At 29.5% G+C, this 12798-nt stretch overlaps 1 protein-coding gene across 1 annotated transcript in view; it reads left to right on the top strand.

The window, feature by feature from the left end:
• The window catches only part of Phum_PHUM195520 (Aquaporin AQPAe.a, putative), a gene marked incomplete at both ends in the record, with an annotated part of 13059 nt that extends 551 nt beyond the window's left edge, over positions 1-12508 (top strand). The window contains 4 exons of the mRNA XM_002425348.1: positions 280-476; positions 11802-11945; positions 12040-12249; positions 12323-12508. Of these exons, the coding sequence (XP_002425393.1) occupies positions 280-476; positions 11802-11945; positions 12040-12249; positions 12323-12508 (737 nt within the window). The remainder of the gene's footprint in view (positions 1-279; positions 477-11801; positions 11946-12039; positions 12250-12322) is intronic.
• Positions 12509-12798: the final 290 nt, after the last annotated feature.

Genomic DNA, 12798 nt, shown 5'->3' with positions numbered 1-12798 from the left:
ATGATAATGATAAATTTGAAAAATTGGTTAATTAAAGACTTTAATAAAATAAAATAAAATAATTTATTTAATAACTATATTTGGAGTCCTTGTTTTTTTTTTTTTTTTAATGTTTTCAATTGAAAAGCGCTGGAAAATTTTGGAATAAAAAAAAAAAAAATTTATTATTAAATTTAAAATCCGTCGTAACGTTTTCCCTCCATTTTTCTTTTTTTTTTTTTTTGAAGATTAATAGTAATGATTGATTGATTGATTGATTGATTTTTTTTTTCGATTTAGATTTGAGCGGAATCGTCGGGGTTAAAGATATAACAGAGGGTAACATCATTTGGCGACAACTTTTCGCAGAATTTTTAGGAACATTTTTTTTGGTACTTCTCGGATGCGGAAGTACTATTTCCGGTTGGCCCGAATATTCACCTTCAATGCTTCACATAGCGTTAACGTTCGGTTTGGCCGTAGCAACCATGGCACAGGTAAGTCTGTTTATTTTTTTTTTTTTTTTTTTTTACACGTGGAAACTCGAACGGAATTGAAATAAGAGAGAGAGGGAGGGAGAGAGAGAGAGAAACAAAATTCGTATAAGAATCGAGTTTTTTTTTTTTAACCTCGCACTATAAATTTTATCCCTAAGAACCATAAACCACGAGGAAAGAGAGAGATAGAGAGAGAGGGAAAAAGAGAAAAAAATTTTTTTTTTCAATTTCGTAATATTTTTTATAAATAATTTTTTTTTATTTTTTGAAATATTATCATTATTATTATTATTTTATTAATTGCATACCTGTCGAAAACTATTTAATTTGATTATCGGATCACCAAAAAAAAAAATTCCAAAAGAGAGAGAGAGATAGAAAGAGAGTTTGGTTGGAAAAACAATAATGATTTAATAATAAGGTCTTTTTATAAAATCATAAATTTTTTTTTTTTTTTTTTTTTAATACTCGTTACCATTTGCATTTGCGTGAAGGACGAAGAAAATAAATTAAAAGATGTTAAAGAGAGAGAGAGAGAGAGAGAGAGAGAGTAAGGTAAAAGATTATGATCGTAATATAAATGTAATTTCACCTTGTGCTCCACATATTTTTCAAATGTTTCTAGTCTCATCTTTATTATTATTATTATTATTATTATTACGATGATGGCGTCGTCGCGTTGTTGTCCCGACGGCGGATGAAGGGGAGATGATCGCGCGAGAGAGAGAGAGGGAAGGGAAGGGGAAAGAAGCTGGAAACATTTTGAATAAACCTGGGAAAAAAATTGATTTATTACTAATTAATTAATTTCGTAATTAAAATAAATTTCAAACTCATTTATTTATTTATTTATTTACTTAAAATGTTACCGTAAAGTAAATGAATAAGAAAAAGGTAAGTTTATGTTATTATTATTATCATTATTATTATTATTATTAATACCCAAATGTTAACCCAGTTAAGAAAGGGAAAACCTGTTTTTTGCGTTTTTTTTTTTTATTAATCATTTAATTAAATGAATTTCTTAACGTTTTTTTTTTTTTTCGAGTCGATTTGTTTTTATTTGTTTGTGCCACCACCACCATCATCATCATCATCATCATCATTATCATTATCATTATCATTATCATTTTACTACGTAAGGAAAAAAGTCGTTAATTAACGGTAATAATTATTATAATGATGGCAAGGGTGGATTATAGGGCAATAAAAAAGAAAGAAAGAGAGAAAAGATGTTTTTATGAAGGGTGAGAAAGAGTTAGAGAGAGAGAGAGAGAGAGAGAGAGAGATAGAGATAGAGGTAGAAAATTATTTTTAATAATCATTTGATTCAATTTAAAAAAAAAAAAAAAAATTATTAATTTCATGTTTTTCTTTCATTATTAACAATTAGAAATGTGTTATTAAGGCGGGGTTCGGCGGATTTTTGGCATTTTAAAAAAAAAAAATTAATTTTTTTTTACCGGCTTGCCGTCGTTGAAAAATTTAAAAAAAAAAAAAACCCGCCAAATTTTTTTTTTTTTTTGTTAATTAGTTTTCATTTAATATTTCATGCGTTAAAAAATTTTTTCTTTTTTTTTATATTTAATTAATAGGCGGCGTCTTATTTTTTAATCGTGTGAGAAGAAGTAAAAGTAAAAGTGTCAGCAGAACGTTGATTTAATTAATTATTTATTTAAACAATTTTTTTTTTGTATTTGAAGAGCTCTGATTAACGGAAAATTTTTAAAATATTCAATTGAGTCAGATAATTCAAAAAAAAAGTCGTGGAAGGAGAAGGGAGGGAAAAACTTTCGAAAGAAAAAAACAAATCAAAGATCTAGTTTCTTTAAAAGGTATATATATTTATTAATATTAATTAGTTAAGAAAATTCATGATCGAATTGAATTATTTAAAAAAAAATAAACACGATATTCCCGCCCTTGCCATGGGGGTCCCGAAGGACCTCCAGCAGCAGTTTTTTTTTTGGAATAAATTGTTTATCCCTGGAAGACATTATTGCGACCGCCAAATATAAAATCGCCGCCGTTATTTTATCAAAAATATGAACGAAGTCGTGGAATTAAGCAATCAATCTATCTCCTCCTTCATTTTGATGACTCACAAACTCTAAAAAAATTTTTTTTTAAATTTATCCCATCGGAAAATTTTGAAAATCGTGTTTTCGGGGGAGGGGAGAAGGGGGGAGGAAGAGAGGGAAGTTAAAACTGACAATCAAATTATTACGCGTTTGTATTTAATTGTTGTGAAATTAAAGCAATGACAAAACAAACAAAACAAATACATAAAACGCCCTGGTTATGAGTGAAACCTCATTTATTTTGTCGAAAAATGTTCATTATCATTGTTCAAGGTAGTAATAATAATAATAATAATAATATTAATAATAATAATAATAATGATATTATTAATAGCAATTCAAAAAAAAAAAAAAATTAAAAGTCACCGGTCGTGTCAAATCGAACAATCTCGAAACAAACAAAAGAAAATTGGAAAATGTCTAGAGTGTGTGTGTGTGTGTGTTTACATCGTCGGGTCGTGTAAAGACACGACGACGCCATTTTTTCTTTTATTAAATTATTATTATTATTATTATCATTATTGGAAATGTACAAATAAAAAACAATTTTATTATTAAATGGAAGAAGCACCTTGACCGTTTGAATATTTCAATCGAATGTACAACAAGAATTTGTTGTGTGTGTAGATGTGCGTGTACACGTGCGTGTGCGTGTGCGTGCGCGTGCACGTTAAAGATTCATCGATCAATTCCACCCATCATCGATATGACAGAAAACATTATTGTAAAAAAAAAAAAAAATTATTATTATTATTTTAACCTCTTAAAAAGGAAACAAACAATAAAAAAAATCGATCGATTGTATTTTATAACATTAAAAATTTTAATGACGTCATCAGAAAATTTTGAAAAAAAATAAAATAAAACGCCGAAGGGCCCTTTTGTTGTAAGGGGGAGGCGGAGTAGGAGGAGAAAGAGGAGGCGGAAAAGGGTACAAGCGAGGAAAATTTAGAAAAAAGAATTTTTCCGAAATTTATTTGTATTTATTTTTTATCCCACTCATCGTTAAAATTTTAATTTTCTTTTTGTTTTTTTTTTTTTTTTTTCCTGACAATAACGACTTTTTTTTATTTTTTGTTCTGACCGGAAATGAAACCGAATCGAATAGTTTTGATATCGATTTTATAGATTTTCGAAAAACGATTGAAAAGTTTTTAAAAAAAAATTTTCATCATTTTTAAATATAAAAGACTTTACTATTATTTTTCACAGAGTGTGAGAAGTAGTACTTCCGGTATTACGTATTTCCGGTGTTTTCAATTAATCGATGCGACGCGAAGAATTGTCGATTCGATCTATGGATTTTTTTTATTACGCATCGTTTTCCTTTTTTCGTTTAGAACAAACTATAAAATTTATAAAAAAAAAATTCTAAAAGGCCCAAATGGAAAAAAAATGGCGGTTACTCATAAATCAAAAAAAATTTTTTTTAATTTGCTATGTAACAATTGTTTTAAAGCGAGAATGATTTTGTTAAAAATTGTTTTTTGTTTGTTTGTTAATTATTATCATTATTACTATTATCAGGGGCGTAAGAAGAAAATGTATAAAGGATTAAATTTTTTTTTTTCTCAAAGTAATTAATTACGTGAGGCGGTAAATTAATTTGTTGAATTTGTCGTGTCGAATTTACTTTTTTTTTTTTTGTTGTTGTTTATTCCCGAAGACGAAGATCGATCGATCAATCAATCAATCAATCAATCAAATGTTGAATATTGATTTCCGTTTTTTGTATTGCAACCCACGTGGAATTTTATTATTTTGAAAACGAATAAAATGGCAAAAAGGTTGCACAAAAAAATTTTTTTTTTAAATTTTAATGAAAAGATTATTTATTTAATTTACACACGCAGTATGCGTGCGTGAGTGCGTGCGTGCGTATTCATGCGTTCGTAACGAATCGTAAAATTTTTACGAAATTTAAAACGAGAGAAAATAATTGCGTAATACGAAGGAAAAAAAAAAAAAAAAACTTCAAAAACCAAAAATGAAAAATGTTGTTTGTTATTTTTGTGTGTAACGGTTGAAAATTTTTAGTTTAGAGTTATTAACCCATTTTTTTTTTTTTTTTTTTTTTTTAAATTTTGTCTTCTGCTAAAAATATATATATATATATTTTGGTTGTGATAAATTTCCTCCGGTGTTTTTTTTTAGAAATCGAAACGTTTTTTTCTTTTTTTTTTTTTGTTTCTCTTAAGAAATTAAGTAAATCTAAAATCTAATACCTAAAAAAAAACTCCAGCAATCAACCGATCCGTGTTTTCCAGTTACAGTTAAGTTCAAGTTCATTTTAAAAAAAAACTTGCATCGCTTTGGGGTTCGTAAATTGTTGCAATTAAAAAAAAAATAATAATAATAATAATAATTTGTTTTTTCCCAAACGGTATGGCAGCACAAAATAATAATAATAATAATTTTTTGAGGTCAAAAATCGTAAATAGATTAAAAAAAAAAAAAAGGGAAAACTAATATGGCGGATTTCAATTCGTTGTTTTTCTTTTTTTTAATGTAACGCACTCTCTAATAATTGTAACGGACTCTTTTTTTAAAGTTACGCGCCTTTTTTTAAATTTAACGCGCCTTTTTTGAAATTTAACGCACCTTTTTTGAAATGTAACGGTCTTTCATTTGAAAATAAAAAATTTTTCAGGGAATTTTCAACGTTTTTCCTTCGTTTTCGTCCTCCTCTTAGTGGAATTCATAAGGTATAATTTTTTATTAAGGACCAATAGTTGTTTCATAATAATAATAATAATAAATAAATAGTTTCCCACAATTAGATAATGTTACACAATGACAAGTTATAAATCCGTTTGGTGGTGGTTAAATTTAAAGGACTCGGCGGCCATAATGGCGCTCGAGGAAAAATCAGACATGATTAATAATAAACTTTTCTTAATTTTTTTTTTTTTTTCGGGTTCTAATTACGAATCAAATGCGGCGAATTTAAAAAATAATAATAATAATAATACTATATAAATAAACGTTTCCACCCGAACGGCGGATTCGTTTGTATTACGTACGTAAAAAATCCTAGACCTAATTTTTAAGACTCGATTTTTTTTTAAACTCCTCCGCTTTAATTAAAAAAGCTTCGATGACTCGTTTTTTTATTTATTTATTTATTTTTTCTTCTGCTCGAACTCAAAAAATTATTATTATCGTGTCGTACGGTTTGCGAATCATTTATCAAATCCGAAGCATTTAACCTGTCAAGTACTTGACAACACCCCTTGACGTACGTACGTAGAGAGTATGTGTGTGTGTTCTCAAAAAAAAAAAAAAAAAAAAAAAGAAGAATGCGAATTATGGGTGTCAAGGGCTTATTACACGACCTTTTTTTTTTTTTTTCATTTAAATTCAAAGAGTTCGGAGAATATTTATCTGGTACCACGACGCGACATATTTTGCTACCGTTCGATTAATCTCTTTTAACCATCTTTATCTAATCTCAAGTTACCTCCTCTTGGTAACGATAAGATATAAAAAAATTAACCTAAACGAAAAAAAAATCATCGGAATATCATTCATTAGTTTATTAATTTTAATTTTTTTTTTTTTAAATTTATTTACTCGATGAAAAAAAAAATTACTCGATTCTAATGCCACGAGGGTATATGCCTCCGGATGGTATGACGTAAAATATGATTCTGTAATTACAAATTTAGATGACAGGTGATATCGGGTGATTGGCATTGCGAGGTCGGTCGTTTGATTCCTTTAAAAATTTTTTTTTTTTTCGATTTGATTTGTGTGGTTGTTGAACGTTCGTACAAAATGGCTCCCGGTAAAATGTGATAAATTATGCGTGTGTGTGATTAAAAACCAGGCGTAACAAATAATAATAAAAAAAAAAAAAAATTAAAATTAATAATTTATTACGAGGGTTTCATTTTACTAGTTCATAGGTCGAACGCTTAAATACCGCGAAATTTACTATTGACACGTTGTTGTGATTTTATAAACGTTTGATTTAATGGGGGGGAGGGGAGAAACGTGGCATTTGTTGAAATGACGTGGTGGCCACCAACACCGCCACCGCCGAAAAAAACGGTAACTTGTCGCATTAAATAAAAAGAAATTTTATTATTCATATCGATAATATTAATTCCCCCCCCCCAAAAAAAAAAAAAATTGTATAAACCGTTTTTGTGTTTGTGTGGGGGGCGTGTACAAGGTGAAAACCCTTCGAACTATTGAAGATTGAAGAAGAAGAAGTCATGGTCGTGTAGGTCTAATATTTTAAAATAATTAGACGAATTCAAAAAAATCATGAATTTGTGTCATTAAAACCTTGAAAGAAAATTTCATGTGTGTGTGCGTGCGTGTGTGTGTGTGCGTGTTTGTGCGTGGTGTGTGGCGGTATTTTGTGTTTCTTGTTGACGTTTTATGAAATATGTCAACCAGAAGTTCCACCCGCTGTTAATTCACGATCGAAAAACATAAATTTTATCGTTTATAGAGAGAGAGAGAGAAAATGTGTTTCCATGTTTATTTTGTGTTTTTTACGCCTCCTCTTACCTTTCGCAAAAAAATATTAAAATAAAATGGCGTCGTCTGCTAAATCCACATGGATTTGATTTAATTAATTAATTAATTATTTATTTATTACCGTAATTAAATTTTTTGTTACGATAAAAAAAAAAATGAAATTATGCGGGTGACGTGTTTTTTTTTTTTTTTTTTTTATGTTACGGAATAAATTTAAATAAATTTGTTTATTTACTATTCTCTTTAAGTCATAGAGTAAATAAATGTATAACGTTTATATTTTTAAAGGGAACCGTTGTCAATTTTGTGTGTAAAAAAAAAAAAGGTAATAAAGTCAGGGTTAATGTAATTAAACATTATTTATTTATTTATTTATTTAATAACAATTAATTCAAAAATCATTTTATTAAATATGTCGGTGGGTGATTCTTTTCTTTCACCACTTTATGGGCACGCCATTGTTTTTTTTTTTTTTTTTAATGAAATCTTTCTTTTCTTTTCTTTTCTTTTCTATTTTTTCCTCCCCGTGTTTATCATACATCATCTCGAAATGTGTGCCTTATTTCAAGGCGAGGTTTATTTATTTATTTATTTATTTAAAAAAGAAAAAAGTAAATATCGAAATCAAAGTTTCCTAATTCGGCTTTTTCTTCTTCTTCTTCTTCATCATCTTCATATTTAAATCATCCTATATTTTGTGAATGAAAAGAAAAAAAAAAACCCGCCGTTTGTTGTTGTTGTTGTTGAATTTAAAATGTTTTTGACGCAGACGAACGATTACGTAAACGTTGATCGAAAAACAATAAAAGTAAATTTAAATGTAGCAAAGTTTCTCAGGTCAAAGGTCTTGTACGTATTTAAAAAAAAAAAAAAAGTAACGATTCATCGCGGTGTAATTTTTTTTTTTTCATAAGTAAATTATTTCAAAAGTCTCGTAATAATAATAATAATAAAGACGATGATGATTATTATTATTATTATTATGGTAACAATTAATCAAATTACTTTTTTTCGCTGCAAGGACTTATCACCACTTTCGAGTTTTTGTTTTTTTTTTTTTTTTTTTTTTTGTTATTAATAATTATTATTATTATTATTAATGAAAGAAATTTTGTTTTTTTTTTTAACTAACGATGAGGTTAAATGAAAATCGTTTGTAGTTGTTTGTTTGTTTATCGTTTGTTATCAATGGAAATTTTTAACGTTTTAACGAATTTTTGAATTTTTCTTTTTTTTGTCAGAAAAATAAAAAGAAATTTCGTTAGTATTGATGGAAATTTGAAATTGTAAATTTTTTCTTCTTCCACGTTTATTTTTTTTAACGGCTTTTTCATTAACGGTTTTTTTTTAGTAAAGTAAAAAATTTAAAATGGTGTAATCAAGTTTTGTTTTTTTTATTTTTTTATATTTGATTCATAACGCTTTTCACCTTTCGCAAACTCTTTTTAATTTTTTTTATATTTTCTCCTCCCCCTTCTTCCTCCTTCTCTTATTAACCGTTTTTTTTTTTTAATTCACGAGTAAAATTATTACCGGAAATGCAAGTTTAAAATTTTTAAACTTACTCAAGATTTTATAATTTATTTGGGAAAGAAAAAAAAAAAAAACTCATAAAAATGAATCGAATATATATAAATATATCGAACCGGTTTTCCAACTTCTCTCTCTCTCTTTCCACTTTCTCCTCCCTTCGAGATCCCCCGCCATAAAAATTTTAACAAATCGTTTTAAAACTTTCTCACCACCACCACCACCGCCATTTTTTTTTTTTTTTTTATACGAAAAACCAAATTTAAAATAAAAAAAATGAAATTCTCGCGTGTTTGTTTAAAAAAAAGTCCGATTCGTTGAGCAACTAAACACGATAGTAACTAAAGGCTATTTAAAAAAAAAGAAAGAAATATGAGAAAGACGTGGATGCAGGTTTGTATAAATCGTAGACAAATTATTTGGAGGCGGTAAATAAGGAACTCGAAGGCGTAACTACCTGGACAAGTACCTCGCGCTGGAAAATTAATTTTAAAATCACGAAAAATAAATATCGTCTTTTTTTTTTTAACTCACCCGAAAAATAAAAAAATTAATTTAATTTTTTTTTTCTCTTTCTCTCTCTCTCTTTCTGTCTAACGACCCGACCGACGTACGTTCGTGCCACGCTTTTTTTTATTTTTTTTCGACGGTGGAATTTACACCGGTTAAAAAAACACGTTTACATTTTTTTTTTTTCTTTTACGCCCGAAATTTATCACCGAACGTTTCACCTGTTTGTACGGTTCGAACGTTTGAAAAAAATTACCCCCTACATTCTTCCTTCCCTTCCCTCCCCCTTCCCTCCCCCCCCCGGTTCCCACCTTATCAGTCTCCGTTTGTTTGTCATTGAAACGGTTAGGTTTGCGTACGGTTGTTTGGTAATAATTGAGTAACTTTATCAAAGGCGTGAACTTTTTTTTTCTCTCTCTCTCACTCTATACGCAAAACGTATTGTAAGCTGGTGCACTACCTTAAATAGGGTTTTCTCACGTTTTCCTCCGGCAATTTTCTTCTAATTAAGTACATATTAACAACCGAGTTTAATCCGTTTTTTTTTTTGCAAATGTATATTTTTCTACGGTAAAATGCCGCTAAGATATGTTTGATATTGAGTAACAAATCAACCAAGGTTTTTATCTCTCTCTCTCTCTCTCTCTCTCTCAAAAAAAAAAAAATGATCGTTTGGTTGCCGCCATTGATTTTTTTCCGACTCGAATTAATTTTTTCGTTTCCGTTTTGACAAAATTCATCCCCCCCCCCCCCCCGCGCTCAGAAAGAGAGAGAGAGAGAGAGAGAGAGAGAGAAAGAAAAATGATTTGTTCTACTAGAAGTTTGAGAAAACAGGTGGAAAAAGAAAAAAAAAAAAAAATTTTGCAACATGAGAAAGGTGCAACGCGTGACGCGTAATTAATAATTGAGTGACGTCGATGTGACGTAATCGTAATCCCGATGAAATTTCAATTCGATGTAAGGAAATTTGTGTAAAATTTTCCTTTCGAAAACACGTTTTTCTCTTCTCTTTTTTTTCTTTTATTATTTTTTTTCCCCTCTTATCTCTCCTCTCTCCCTCTCTCTCTCTCTCTCTCTCTCGTAAATTTGCGGATAGTTTCGCACGTTCAGTTTTGAGTTTTTTTTCCTTCCAACCTGTTCTAAATGGATAATTTATTATAGGTCATAAATTGAATGTAAAGTCGTGCCGATTTTTTTTTTTAACGTGTAATTACAGATTAGCTAGAAGACGTCCGACACTTTTTTTTTTTTTTCTACCACTTTATTACATTTTTTGTTTTCAATTCGATTTATAAAGGAAAAGAAGAGAGGAAAAAGAAAAGAAAAGAAATAATTTTCCGAACGTTCGATCGTTTACAAAAAAAAAAAAAAATGAATCGAGGTCAGAAAACGGATTTAAAAAAAAAAATTTCAATGATGAAATTATAATTATTATTATTTATTTGTCATCACGTTTAATATTTTCAAAGGTTTTCTTTTTTTCCTTTGTTTGTGCGTGCGTGTGTGGGAGCGGGCGGGCGTGAGAGAGAGCGAGGTAATAGATCAACATGTAAAGGAAAAAAAAAAAAAAAATTAGAAAAATGAAAGAGTGGAAACAAATTAAACGTAAAAAGAAATTCGGTAGCGTTCGCATCCGTTTAAATGAAAATTATGACGTCATAGTTTTTCCAACACTGATACCTGTCGTCTGCTATCGTCGTTCATTAAATTTTCTAACGCGTTATTTCAAAATACCCCGAACGCTTCCAAACTCTGTTTAAATTTACATTTTCTTAATTCCTTTGATTTTCCTTTTCAACGATTTTCCTTTTTTTGTTTTAGTCACGTGATATTTTTTTTTAATAGAACGCGTTCATGAACTTTTGAATACGTAAATTGTATAAGACCTTATAAGAGAGAGAGAAAGAAAAGAGGAAAATTCCTTTTTTTTTTACTTTTGCGCACCTGTGAGAGCGGAAAAATAATAATAATAATGATGATAATAATGTTTCAAAAAGGGCAAATTAATTACGATATCAATTTGAAATTTTTTTTGGAGAAAAAAAAAAGAAAAAAAAAATTTTAATTTCGGGGTTTTAAATTATTATTATTTTTATGGTAAAAAAAAAAAACCGTCACGCGCGAATCTGTCACGGCCGCGAACTGCTTTTCATTTTTCTTTTCTTTCTTTCTTTCTTTGGTATTCCTTTCTTTGTCTTCTTCTTCTTCTTTTTTGGTAAATGAAAAAAATTTTTTTTTAATTAAAATCATTTTTTTCATTATTTAAATTCGTTTGTTTCGAATTCATTTAATAAAAATAAATTTGGTTTCGTTAACGGCAAACACCTTCTAGAAATTTTTCTTTCTTTCTTTCTCCTTCTTTTTCCTCCCGCGTTTTTACAAAAAGTCACCGCCTTTTAAAATTATCATAAATTTACCTTTGTTAATAAATGTTATTTTTGGTGGAATGTTTTTTAAAAATTCCTTGAACTCGATTTAACGAATTTTTGACACCGGAAATCCCACCGCCGCCACCGTTTGAATATTTTTTTTTCAACTTTCGTTTCTCTCTCTCTTTCTCTCTCACTCTCTCTCTCTCTTTTTTTTCTCTCGTTAAGGTTAAATGATGTAACATGTAGTAGACTCGACACGAATTAATTAAGTTATTAATATTTTTAAAAAAAATAATAATAATAAAACCGGAGATTCCAAAAAAATTTTTTTCCTTTGACAGGCGATCGGTCACGTGAGCGGATGCCACATAAATCCGGCGGTTACCTGCGGCCTTTTCATAACGGGCGACGTCAGTGCATTAAAAGGAATATTTTACGTCGTCGTACAATGTGTTGGCGCCGTTTGCGGATCTTTCATACTCAAGGTACGACTTGTCTTTTTCTTTTAGCGGTTCAAATGATCGCCATCCGATGATAATAATGATAATAATTTTAATTAAATTTTTATGCTTTCGTCAGATCATAACACCGACGGAAACTGCGGGTTCTCTCGGTTTGACGACCGTTAACGAACTCATAAGTCCCGTCGAAGGGATGCTCGTCGAGGCTTTGATAACTTTTGTATTAGTGCTCGTCGTACAATCGGTTTGTGACGAAAAAAGGACCGACATAAAAGGATCCGTACCTCTTGCCATCGGTTTAACCGTCGCTTTGTGTCACCTCGCTGCGGTAGTATTCATTCCGTAAATGTTTTTTCTTCTCCAGAAGAAAATTTTTATTTTTCTCTCGATTGGTTTTTCAGATAAAATACACGGGTGCCAGCATGAATCCGGCAAGAACTTTCGGACCTGCCGTCGTCATAGGTTCTTGGGAAAATCATTGGGTGTATTGGGCAGGTCCGATTTGCGGAGCCATACTCGCCGGAGTCGTTTATAGGCTCCTTTTTAGAGTTCGAAAAGAAGACGAAGCAAATTCATACGATTTTTGAACATTTTTTTTTTTTTCCAACGAAAAACAAAACAAATCATTTTTAATTAATTAATTTTTTTTCTCTCATTTCTCAACAGTGGATATATATATAAAAAAAAAAAAAAGCGAACAGGCGTTCGCTTACGTCCAACTGTATTCTGAAGAAAATAACACAACAGTTACGTGCAATACAACAAAGTTGGTGCCAACCTTTTTTTTATTTTTTTCTGTCTCCGGGAAAATTCTTTTTGTTTTCCAGAAACTTTTAAGTAATTTTTTTCTTTTTTTTTTGTTCTGTACAATGACAGT

The sequence above is a fragment of the Pediculus humanus genome, genomic scaffold, assembly GCF_000006295.1.
Source record: "Pediculus humanus corporis 1103172107544 genomic scaffold, whole genome shotgun sequence".
Taxonomy (NCBI): Eukaryota; Metazoa; Arthropoda; class Insecta; order Psocodea; family Pediculidae; genus Pediculus; species Pediculus humanus.
The sequence above is the reverse complement of the archived record's forward strand: the minus strand, read 5'-3'. Positions and strand labels throughout refer to the sequence as shown.